This window comes from Diospyros lotus, chromosome 4 (genome assembly GCF_014633365.1).
Source record: "Diospyros lotus cultivar Yz01 chromosome 4, ASM1463336v1, whole genome shotgun sequence".
Taxonomy (NCBI): domain Eukaryota; kingdom Viridiplantae; phylum Streptophyta; class Magnoliopsida; order Ericales; family Ebenaceae; genus Diospyros; species Diospyros lotus.
The window spans coordinates 8,584,339-8,597,675 of record NC_068341.1 but is presented as its reverse complement, the minus strand read 5'-3'; the positions used below and the strand labels follow the sequence as shown (position 1 = coordinate 8,597,675).

Sequence of the window (13,337 nt, the reverse complement as noted above, 5' to 3'; positions counted from 1 at the left end):
CAGTCAAAAATGAGAGTTAGAACTCTTAACAAAACATCAGAGAAAACGGGAGCAGCTAACTGTACACCCTATCGACACGGCTGGCTGCTAGGTAGCGCAGTCCTCGCCCTCGACTTTTGCTTTACCCTTACCTGGAATGATGGAAAGCAAGGTGAGTCGCAAGACTCAGCAAGTTTATATGAAAAGGAAGGCTGTAAACGAAACAGAAGAGGAGATCACCTCACATATAAACCCACATGTACACACAAGTCATGTGACGCAACAACGCAACAGTGCCGCATAATAAAACATATACCGGTCCTTGGGGCCCACATAAAACACCTGGCACCCAAGTTCCATACCAACCTGCCGCTGCCCTGAAAGGCAACATAAATCACCACAAACTTGTGCGCACTGTCCCGGGTCGGTACTCCCGTCACCCGTATCCCTGCCCGTACTCCCGACAGCCGAGCCAAAGGCTCCCTCGGAATGGTACTCCCATCCGAGAACTAATAACTACCAATAACCATGCAATGCATATAAAATGCAAGGCGTAATGAGCATCAACATGATACAAGGCGCCCATACATCCAGGCATCAGGCCATGCTCCGCCCACGTAGTAAATCACACGCGATGCATATGCCCGTGCTGGATGCAACCTGACCAATCTAAAATGTCTGTGATCAAGCATAAACAAATCATGATGATCCCATCATGCAGCCCGTACCCATGTGCATACCAAACCATGCAACAAAAATAAAATAATCAGGCATGCTATAATCACATAACGGTAGAGTAGGTCCGCAGTGCCTGACACCGGTCAGCGGTCAGTGACCAGGAGAGACCATCTAACAACCTAAAATAGACTGTACAACTGTCACACCGTCACCGAACAGCTAACCCTCGCCCCCACTGCCCAACCACTCTAGCCAATAAATAATCGAAAATCTAATAATAATACCCGACAGCTAAGAACCTAGCCCCGGGTGAGTACGACATCATTCCCATAGGCTTAGGGGTGATGCAAACCCCCGTAGGCAACCAACGAATAATACCCTCGAAACCAGGTTAATAAATTAAATTATTAAACACACCGTTTAAATTCCATAATTTATTAACAGCCAAATCTAATAAAGGGAGGTCAAATAAATTGACATCGAAAGAATCGACAATGCGGGTATAAAGAACTTGCCTTTCCGAGGATAGCCTTAAGCTCAATTTGACCAAACACGGTCAAAGTTATACAAACTGCAATATTATAATTATTGACAAAATTAATAAAATTGAGCCCCAAATGAAATTTCAACCGCAGAAAATATTAATTACTAGTTTAATTACATACATGAGAAATTAAAATGCAAATTAAACCTGATTTAACCAAGTTTTCAGCCTTAAAATCGCCCAAATTTCCCAGCTCGTGCTCGCGGAAATTCTCCAAAATTTGCTACTGTTCGCATGCCAAAAGAATGCCCGAAATCGAGCTAAATTTCGCGCAAAAAGGGGGAAAGGGGGCGGCTCCACGTGGCAGCGCTGGAGCGGCTACTGGCCACCGCCTCCTTCGAAACGACGTCGTTTCGACGTCCTTGGCCTGATTTAATCAGCCCAAAAATCCACAACTCGCGCACGCCTGCCCGCGGACTCGAAGTCGCGTCCACCGCTGGCCGTCTCGCGCACGAACCGCTCGCGCCCACTCTCGCATCTAACCTATATGTGTTTTAAGTTATATTTAATGTGACTTTTTGCCTCTTCCGTGATTCACGCTGGCACCCCACAACTTCCATTAATCACACAATCACCCCCCTATAATAATTACAAAAATGCCCGAAACTTCTAAAAATTCCACAACTTGATTTATTTTAATTTTTTTCTTTTCCCAGAAATTCCTAAATAACAAAATTAATTATCTTAATTTCTTATTTCCTTAAAATCACATAATTTAATTTTATTTACTCACAACCAATTATTTTACTATTTCTTTTAATTTAAATTACCCCAAAATTAATTTAATTTGCCATATACGGGCTAAGATGAAAATAGCAGTATGAACACTATAAAACAGTGTCAAATCGTCGTTCGAGAAAAGAGGATAGGCCATCATGGCTTAGATAGGTCGACTAGCACAAGGAAACGATCTGATTGGCCAAAATCGACTATAAATAGATGGGTTATGGCCAAGAGTAGTTTTCACCAAGTTTCAACTAAGAAATTTGAGCATTTGGGGAAAAATTGGGGGAAATTGATATAGAGCTTTTATTTTCCAAGTGAATGAGAGAATTTTTGGATAGTTTGAGAGATTTTGGTATTGGTTTGAAGATGTTGCGAGCCTCGTCGAAAAATTGGGGTACTCACTAGAGATGCATTGTTATTGGTCGATTTAAGGGTGCTTTGGCTAGATTTTTGAGCCACGAGTGATCTCATTGTATTTGGGAAGAATAATAGAGCAAGAGAGAAGAAGAAAAACCAAGGAATCGAAGCAAAATTAGTGGCCGACGACGAGAAGGGAACCAGAGAAGATGACTGAATCGGGCGAGTGGGTACAAGCGCGTGCAAGCCCATGAGGTAAAGAGAAAAAATAGAAAGAAGAAAAAAGGGAAAATAAAAGGAATAAAGAAGAGAAAATTATGAAAAATTTCTAAAATTAGGGAATTAAATTTTATTAATTTTTCCTGAAATTTTGGTTAGGAAAAATATCATGGTTGGAGTCTCAAGGCAAGACATGAATTTCAAGAAAGTTTAAACAGTTAGAACAAGGTGAATGGTTATTTTGAAAAATATACGTGAGATGCTTGCATAAATTGAATATGATTGTCTTGCATCTTTCCATACATATGCATGTTCATGTTATGTTGCCTCGATAATTATGATATTGCATTGGGCATGAAATTATTAGCACGATAATTGTGTCATCCATGTTGAACATGGTGGGATTGGATGTTGCCCTAGTAGCGAGACTTGCATTTCCCCTAGGGAGTTTTGCCAGAATAACCATAAAAGTATCCCCCGCCGTGTGTGTTTTGTCGGGATGACTGTCGAGGGTATTCTGTGACGGGGCTAGAATGCTAACAAAAGCTGCTCTAGGGTGTCGGTTGATTCATGTCCATACATCATACATTCACAAAAATTTATTTTAAACCCTCACTTAGAAAATTCATCTTCTAACCTAGACTTTGTCCCTGAAATATTCATATGTTCCAAGTAGAACGAGTAGTCGGAAAGGAAAGGAGATTGTTGAAATGTGATTATAATGATAGCCTGTAATAGTCCTACACTCATGCTAGGACAAGTTGTGAGAATCTTGATAATAGATGGCATGTTACAATTCTTTATGCTGATTTTTCTGTCGGTTATTGTAATTTATGGTTGTTGGGAACAATATTGTACGGTTTGAATTCGTTTGCGATTATAATATCCCATCAGGTTACGATTCTGCTTTCACAAATATTTAATTTACCTTACTCAGTTTAATAGTTGGAATGCTAAGTAGGTATCAGGGGATTTTGAATTTTTATGGAATATGGTATTTTGAGAATTTAGAAATGGTGTTACGAGAAAAATATATATATAAAAAAATCCCAAAATAATGACATGTTTTGGGAGGGCAAATTGTTACATGTTGGTCGATGGGGATAAGAATGCCAGGTGATTGCCTTTGATAGTCAGAAAACACTGGTCACGATGGCTGATGGCGACTGACAATGTGTTTTTTAGTTTTGACAAAAAATTTAAAATTAGATTTATAAAAATTCAACTGTTAAATCTGACTCATTTTTGTGTATGTTAACTCTCTTATCTTGACGTTTCTAATGATAGGCTCTAATAGTGGGAATCTCTGGCCGACGGTGGTCACCAACGACCGCTAGTGGTGGCGTGGCTGGTTTAGGTTTGTTATTGAATAAAATATTATAAAATAATTTTTCTCAAAATTCTAAAATAAATTTGTTTTCAAGTTTTATGTTTGAGAAATAGCTTTTCATAATAATAAAAAGAACACATTTTAAAATATCTCAAAACAGACACTCAAAATATAAAATTAAAAATGAATTCAAAATTGAAACACGAAAGAGAATGCAACCTAATATGCTGATCCAACAATGGAATATCATACTTTAAGGTAGTCACTACAAATATGAAATAATCTCAAATAATGTCAAACGATTGATAAATAAAACCTAAATAAAAAACAAACCAGGATAAGGGATCTGGGCAACAAATCTTGGTAAATTTGGGCTGGATAGATCTGGAAGGTCGGATCTAGTTTGTTGGGTCAGATATGATGGGTCGAATCTGGTCTGGTGAACCAGATTTGGGCTAAATAGATCCGAAGTGGATTGATTTTGGCTGGTCAGGTCGAACTAGATTTGGTTAAGATCTTGAAGTTTCCTTAATGGCAGAAGTTTTTTTTTTTTTTTTTTTAAGTTAATGGCAGAAGTTACAGGGATGCATAAATTGACAATGACGAGGAATAAAGCCTATTAGACGATTGATGGCAAAGACAAGGTGGCTTGTGAAGTCGACGGTGAGAGGGGAAGCTGATAGCTGATTTGTGACGGAGTAAAGAGTAGGCTATCGATCGATCGAGGAGGAAAATCGATCAGAGAAGACAATGACAATGACAATTGGCCAGAGAAGGCAATGGCGACGACGAAGACGAAAAAGGGCCGTATATGGGGAAAACGAACAACCAATTGTTATTGTAATGTGAAGCTATGCATGACCGCTGCCTATCGTCGGCAATGGCTGAAAGCTCAAGAGTCATTATCGGCGAACAAAATGACTAGAAAAGACAAAGCAAAGGTATTCGACAACGATGGTTGTGAAGATCGATAGTTGAGAACAAGGTCGATAGCAGCCAATAAATCAAACAGTCAATCTTAAAGAGAAGACTATAACAAAGGTCGATAGTGACACAAACAACGATAGAGGTGACGTGGTCGATGACGGTGATGCCCGATGGCAAAGGCTAGTGGCCGTGGAGGCTACAACAGCTAGGAACCCTAAAATATGATACAGAAATTGCAGATCTAATCGCTGAGATTTGTCAACAATTGATGATTTGATCCAACAACTTTTATATTAATTTGTTGCGAAATTGGATTGAAACCAAACTACAAACAAACTATTAATCACACACACAAATACAAAATTTTACATGAAAAACATAAATCGAGAAAAAATATATACAAAAAGAATAAAATATCACTAATATGATATTAGTACTACAAAGTGATATTGCTGCACTAATTCAAGAGTATCGGACATATATTTATAAACTTAAAATCATCTATAAATATACACAATAAATTTTATTTTAATTAGAAGATGATCATTTAAAATGATATTCTTTCAGAAGAGATAAATTAAAATTAAAATTAAATTTAATAATATTCTAATCATAAATAAATTTAAAATTTTAATTGCAGTTAAATTAAAAAAAACTCAATTACAAACGAAATTGAATTCCAATTAACAATTATAACACAATCTATGTATAGCTTATAAATCACTTGTAACTTTTGTTATTGATTTCAATCAGACCAACAAGAAGAGGTATTAGTAATATAAAACTTTTCTTTCTTCATTGGCCCTCAATCAATCTACAATCGCACACATGCTATAAAATATAGATATATGTTGGGGCCATGCCAACGCGGCACATTAATATCATATATCTATAATAATTATGAAAAAAAATAAAGCGTTACGGATGTCACCATGGCATATATTTATATTTAATTATATGTATGTATATAGCTTCATTAATATGTATAATTAGGTTTACGTTATGAGATAATAATCCAGTTGGCTCCGGCGGTGGGGAAGGATAATGCCGGATCCAAGAATATTATTCTCTTCCCTAATTATTATACCCATTCATTCTGCTATTGCCACGATCAAATTGTCAAATTACAAGGCCGTGTTTGGCTTTTACATTTTTTTCTTTTATTAGAATGGATTTCGTCATGCGTTTACAAAATATACGTAAACGTTAACTTTAATTTTTTAGACTTTTTTGATAAAGTAATGCTATTTATTTGGACTAAAGATGAATTTTTAGTGTAATTGACACATTTTCATTATAAACCTGCATATCTGTACCCTTTTATTTTTTAATGAAAATGTATCAACTAAATTATATATTTATTTTTAATTTAAATAAATAATATTACTTTTTTAAATAACATTTAAGTAAGTAGTATAATTAATTTTAAGCTCATTATATATTCAACGCAAGTTTAAATCTTGTTTGGATAAATAAGATTTATTTTTTAAATAAAATTCTCAAAGGGTGTTTTAAAAAATAATGTTATAGACAAAACTTCACAACACTAAAATAAAATATTTGCTTATATTATAAAATAGAAGAATAGATAGATAGACTAGGAAAAAGAGATCGGTGTATAGTCACTGAATAATAAAAGAACAAAAATAATATATCAATTGAGATATCTTTTATCAATCGTGATTAAATTATATTATAATCTCACAAAGAGTTTATAAGTTTTGAATTTATGTGTCGGGATAGATTCTTAATTTAGTAAAAGGATGTTTCAATTGATAATCAAATCGGTTACGGTGAAATTGAATTTTTAATGATTGAAAAAATAAATCCCATCTATGATGTATTTAGAAGAATAATTAGCTCATTTAATTCACAATCTTATTTGAGTGCATTTATCTATTCTTTAGTTTTTCCCATCTCTTGAAGAGATTGGTCTTGATGTATTTATCAGGCCAAAGAATTGAGAGTAGAGGAGAGGAGAATGGCCGTACCTCCAATTTTTTTTTTTAAAAAAATTAATTGATTTGATTGAAAATTTTAATTGAACTTGTTTATTATTTGAGGAACCCAAAGGCCTAATGAATCTATCAGAAGCAAAATTTACTCTGGCAGTAGCAGCAAGAGAGAGAGAGAGAGGGAGGGGGGCGGGGGGGGGGGGGGGTTCCTTACCGTAATTGGAGCGCACGTATATATATATATATATATATATTATGAGGATGAGGGTTTAATAGCTCAACATATAGAAGTTGAAAGAAGCTACCGAAGTCGATCTTGGCTCGATCAAGGCACTTGGGGAATACCAAATCCACTAGGAGTGGAAGAAGTATGGAAGCTGATGTTTCCATCCTGATGAAAACCCCCAATTCTCTATATATAGAATAGATAGATAAATCTTCTGGAAACTTTACTGGGTTTATTTCGAGTTTGTCGGATTTGACCAGGGAGATCATGAGAAGCTCCCCGCTACTCTTCTGTCTTCTTTCTGTGATGTATAGCGTGGCTCTCGGCAACGTGGTATTGATGGGTCACAACGTTACGTTGTCGTTCGAAGACATCGAAGCTAACTTCGGTGAGTTTCATCTTGCCCCTTGGTCCAAGTTGATTTCAGCCTTTCGAATATTTTGCCCTTTGGTTTTGTAAATCTTCGAGATGAGTTTGTTGCTACAGTGACTAACTTGGAGTAATTTCTAATTTGGGGTATGCTTTGTGAGTTTCATCTGGCTCTTTGTGATCTGTAACTATCTACACAAGGTTGAATTTCGAGCTTTTTGAATCGTTCAATCGTTTGCCTTCATGAATTTTTGCGAGGGGTATTTTGCTTTAGGGACTGAATTTGTGTTTGTGGAGTTAGGTTGGCAAATCTGTGTACCTGTCCTACTCAAAATTTATTAGGAACTTCGGATTCTCTATTAGGTTTTTGCTGCTGGTGACGGTATTTGGTTAACTTTAGACTTTAGAGTGACATGTGAATAATTAAAGCACAATAAATCCAGGATACCTTCATCTTCGATTCAAGATTGGTGAAATTCTGGTTCGGTATGTCTTACCCATGTCAGGACTTTTTAAGTTAGTGGGTTTTGATTATGAAATTTTGCAAGAATATAAAACTAGCTTTTGCGTGTTTCTGTGGTCATATTTTGACAAAGAAAGATGTTCAAGTGTTTATTGGGTGCAATTTCAGCTTATTCCTTAACGTTTCTCTTCATGAATAATTTCAGCTCCTTCTGTGAAAGGGTCTGGGGAATGTGGCACATTACATGTAGCGGAGCCTTTGGATGCTTGCTTGCCCTTGGTTAATAAGGTTAATTCAAGTATAAAGGGCACTCATTCCCTGTTTGTATTGATTATTAGAGGAGGATGTAGCTTTGAGGAGAAGGTTAGAAGAGCTCAAGCTGCTGGTTTCAAAGCAGCAATTATATATGACAACGTGGATGGTGATTTAGTTGCAAGTAAGGTCTTTTTTCTCTTCGCTGAACTTTATCATTGATAGATTGGTTATTGCATTCTTTCTGTCAGCATTCTCTGGAAATTGATATCTTTGTTCTCATATTAATCAAGCCCGAGGGCCATTCTTGATCTAATAAAGTAGCACTCAAGTGTGAGAACGTGATTGAGTTCAAGCTTTGTCCGGCCACTTTGTGTCAATCAAGAGATCGTTTGATTTGTTCCTAATCTACCTTGCCCAGCATCCTGGTTGGTGGGGTGGTGGTGGGAATCCTAGGTTAATCACCTCTTGAGCTAATAGATTAATCACCTTTTTCATGACTAATCACCTCTGGTATTGGTGGGATTTATTTTTTCCTCCTTTTTGGGGCAAGCGTGCTAGGGTATAATCTCCCGCACATGCTGGAATTCATCAATACACTTATGAGGCAAAATACTAAACAAATAAATTGGTTCTCACTCAGCAAAAGATTCTTGCTTGCAGAAGCCAAATTTCCAAGTGACCAATAATCTCCAATTGAGATTGCTTATACTTGGCCTCCATATTTGATCGGAGTTACGTATATACTTGATCAAAGTTATATGAGGCATGATCATGTTGTCTTTCTAGATGTTTCTTTTTGTCTTTTTCCTAAAATTCTGGCTATGTTAATTAGGTGCTGTAGAATTAGTATTGAGATAGGGAAAATTCCTGTTTTAGAGATTAAGTTGAAGATATGGTTTTCCACTATAATAGTAATCACCAACTGCATCATTTGCTGGCCTGTTTTTCACAGTTGCTCCCATAAATTATAAATCTCAATTGTATCATCATCACTTTAGTAAACATGGCTAGTTTTCTTTTAGTAGCTGAAGTTGATCTTCTCTTTCAGTCCTAGTTAAGCCAATGACTATTTTTTGTTCTATCTGTGAGAATGTCTTATCCAGCCCTGTCAAACTGCAGTGGCAGGAACTTCATCTGGTGTAAAGATTCATGCTGTGTTTGTTTCAAAGGCATCAGGTCAAACACTCACAAAGTATGCTGGCATCAGCAACATGGAACTGTGGATAATCCCAAGCTTTGAGAATTCAGCATGGTCAATCATGGCCATATCATTTATTTCTTTGCTTGCCATGTCTGCAGTCCTTGCTACTTGTTTCTTTGTCCGAAGACATCGCATAAGACGAGAAAGGCCCCGATCTTCATATGTTCGTGAATTCCATGGGATGAGCAGTCGTCTGGTGAAAGCAATGCCAAGCTTAATATTTACTGCTGTTGTTGAAGATAATTGTACTTCAGCGACATGTGCTATATGTCTTGAAGATTATGCCATTGGAGAGAAGCTTAGAGTTCTGCCATGCCATCACAGTAAGTCTTCTTTTAACTTGTCAGCATTGTTCTGTAGATTGTTTTTCTAAATATTCCTTTCAGGAATGGTAATTCAGATAATTATGTAACACCTAGCAATTGACTAACTTTGAAAAATACTCCTCTCTCTCCTTGCTTGTCCCCTCATTTACCCACCCATTTTTTATTTTTGTCTTTTATGCATCTCACTTGGCGCAAATCCTTTATTTTCCTCTCTTTTATTTTAAGCAGCTATGTATATATATATATATTGCTGTCTTTTATGTCAGGCCATGGTATAATTTTTAATAAGCCTTTGATCTTGCTTTACTGACTGCTTTTCTTCTTTCTTTTTTTTTCCTTCCTTTCTTTTGCCAGAATATGCCACTTCTGTTTTCTTTATTGTGTGTGTTGTGGGGTGCATATATATTAAGTATTGTTACAAGCCCTCTTGTTTTTGGTCTTTTTTCCCTATACATCTTCAGTCCAGCAGCAGACTTTTTGTGGTTTGGAAATTTTCCTCCAACTCTCCTAGAACATTTTCTTTTTCATGCTTTGTATAACAATAGCCATCTCAACCCACGTTGGGTTAGTGTCACCTTCTATAATCCAATTTTTTATTGGATATAGCTTGCTTTTTACCTTAAAAATCCCAATATTTGATTCTTTGAGCTTCTTTCCTTTTTTTTTTTAAATCATTCTCTCTCCATTTTTTGATATGGACATCAAAGACCATGAGACCATGTTGAGTGATTAAACATCTTCTGGGATAACTTTACAGTTCTCACAATATAAGTTATCTTTTTATCTCATGTAATAGTAGTCTATTTGGGTAGTTGTAAGCCATTTTAATGTATCATCAAGTTTTCCTCATGCTTATTCAACATGGTCTTAACTATGATGAGATCATTTGTCATTGCACAATCCAAAATATCTTTTTCCTCATTATTTGTGTATCTGAAGCCATAATTCCCATATACAGCCCTATACCCATTCACTTCTCTACCCACAGACCATTTAAGTCTCCCCTATAATGCTCTTCTCTTCTATAAGTATTCCTTGTAACTACCCCTCTAAATCTTCTTAAAATTTTGCCCTTTATCTCTTCTCCCAACCAAACTTGTGGGACATTTGTACTAACAATATCCTACCTCCTAACCTCTTTACATTCACAACCTCATCTTGGAAAGTCTTATCTATAATAATCTCTTCTTCATTTCTGGTATGAGCCATTGATCCTACCTAGAATATCAAAGTTTATATCTAGACTTAGTGAACATTCTAGCCCTCTTGCCAACTTATCCCATTTCTTGAAGGCAAATAATATGAATTCTTCTCCTCATCATCACATCCACCTTTATAGGTTTTTCTTAATTGAAGTTCTAATATTCCATGATCCAATCCTTAGCTTTTGATCCTGGACTAACTTCCTTACTGTATTCTACCATGAAAATGCAAGGACCTTTCTAAGTTTAAAACTATATCTCAGCAGCATTTCACCAACCTAGCTCATTTTTCACTGCACTTGGCTATACTATGTGTGGTCACTGAGAAAGTTACATTCCAGCGTTTTTACTCTTTTTCTCTAGTGTTTTTGATATAAAAAAATCCAATCTTATCTACACTGGCTACAAACTAGTTAACACAACCCTCCCTTATATCCAAGCTTGAAACCGGTTTTGAATAGGAGGAATACTTTTAATGCTGAAAGTATTGAAGGGATCACTCAATCCATGCAGAGTTCAGACATGTCATAATAAATTATATATTTTATATATGCATAAAATAGCTCTGTCTACATAATAAGAAACAAATATTGATTAAAACTCTTAATATATCTTATATAAGTTCCTTTTTGAAAAATTTGGTGTTTAATATTCTTAATTTTACAAGTTTAAGGTAATACATATAAATATAAATCTATATTATTTTTATTCCATAATTGATTTTTAACGTGTGCTTTTGAAATTTTATAACAGATCTAATTTGTTTAACTAGCGGGCATACTGCATCACATGATAGATATGTTGTCTCCCAATTGTTTGTGAAAATTAAAAATTACCTAGACATGTTTGAACAAGTGTCTGATCACATGTGGATGTGCTGGCTGAGTCATTTCTGACACAAGTGATCGACACAATTATGTTTGTAGAAGTGTCCAGCTGCTCATCAAGATAGTGAATAAAAGAAGAGAGATGAAAGGGAATGAATGTACTCCTCCATGCAGAAAAATAAAGAAATGAGATAGTTCCCTTCAAGTAATAAATAAATAGAACACTCTGTTCCATGTGTTGTTTCTGACTCGTGTGATTGATGCTATCACATTTGTAGGAGTGTCCATACTTTATAAGTAGACGTAATACATAGAATGCTCACTAGTCATTTCTGATGCAAGCATTGACATAATCATATTAGTAGGATAGGGCTTCTTCAACGTCTCATCAGATAGTGAATAAAAGAAAAGAGATAAACGGGAATGCAATCCTTCAAACACAAATATAGAGAAGCCCTACCATTACTCTATCCTACAAAACACATAATAGAAAATGAGTTACAAAACAGGTGTAAGCCTAACTCCTATGTGGGCAACTGCTAAAACACAAGGTATAGTCAGCACTATGATGGGTATCATTCACTGAAGACCAATTGGCTGAAAGAAAAAGGATGCTTCACCTTGAGGCATAAGACAATGGAGAGACAAGTCATCTATAGATTCACTACTCACACTCAATCTCACTCGTCTAAAAATGGATTAGATTTTATGTCCTCCATTCCCCTATATGGGCATCACTTTTGTTTTATAAAATTTTATAAAATAGTGCACTCAATCACTTAATTGATCATGTCACTTTGTGTATAAATATTGTATCAGTTTCATTAACTTGTTCTTGGAATTTTGGCAGAATTTCATGCTTTTTGCGTTGACGCTTGGCTTACCTCATGGAGAAGCTTTTGCCCTGTCTGCAAGCGTGATGCTAGAACAAGCATTGGCAATCCACCAGCTTCAGAACGCACGCCATTGCTTTCATCAAACCCTTCTTCTGTTGCTTCATCTTCAGTATTGTCATCCTTCAGATCATCATTGCCATCCACTTCAGCCATCCAAATTGCCCCATCTTCATCTAGGTCCCCTTCCGTTTCTCATATTCATTCTGTTGCTAGCAATCCATATCGACATCAGTCCTTTCAAACATACACCCAATCCCCTTACTTAAGTGCAAGCCGAAGCTCAGCAGATCTTAGGAACGCATCTTCTCAAAGATCTCATGCCTCTCATTTGCTTTCTCCTCACTCACTGGCTTATCCATCTGTATCACCACTTAACTCTAGATACATGCCTGCATATATCCCTAGTCCCGGCAATGCCTCGAGTTATGTTGGATCTTCTAGTCATCAGCTGAACCCACTACATTGTAGTGAGTCAGCCGCAAGCTTTTCTCCATTTGCTTCCGCTCAATCTCTACCAGGTTGCTGATTCAAACTTTACAGTACATCATGGAGAGGTCTGCAGCCTCAGTTTGAGTTCTTTTGGCCTCTATTTCAAACCTCCAGGCATCACATTGAATTGGTTGGTTCCATCAGATGGAAAGTGCAGCTTGATTATGACGGAGCAACTCCAAAGCCTGATATGTAGCACCTGTTTGTACATTGTAGCATAATAGGGGCCTGGCTTTTTGTTGATTCACTGATTATGGTTCATAGATTTGGGGTGTCCAAATATTCACGCTATTTGATGAGTGCTTCGTGTTGTGTGATTGTTTTTACTTGATAAATGATAATGTCCTGATGGTCTTCATTGATGAAAA

The 13,337-nt window shown here is 36.4% G+C and overlaps 1 protein-coding gene across 2 annotated transcripts; it reads left to right on the top strand.

The window, feature by feature from the left end:
• Positions 1–6,918: 6,918 nt before the first annotated feature.
• On the top strand, positions 6,919–13,337 carry LOC127800285 (receptor homology region, transmembrane domain- and RING domain-containing protein 2-like). 2 transcript variants are annotated; one of them, XM_052334811.1, is made up of 4 exons: positions 6,919–7,329; positions 7,979–8,209; positions 9,118–9,552; positions 12,435–13,337. In XM_052334811.1, exons 1-4 carry the CDS (start codon positions 7,209–7,211, stop codon positions 13,004–13,006), a joined length of 1,359 nt encoding a protein of 452 aa, XP_052190771.1. In that variant the 5' UTR covers positions 6,919–7,208; the 3' UTR covers positions 13,007–13,337. The 2 variants fall into 2 exon arrangements, with proteins under 2 accessions (XP_052190771.1, XP_052190772.1); XM_052334812.1 differs by having other exon boundaries at positions 6,926–7,329; positions 9,148–9,552.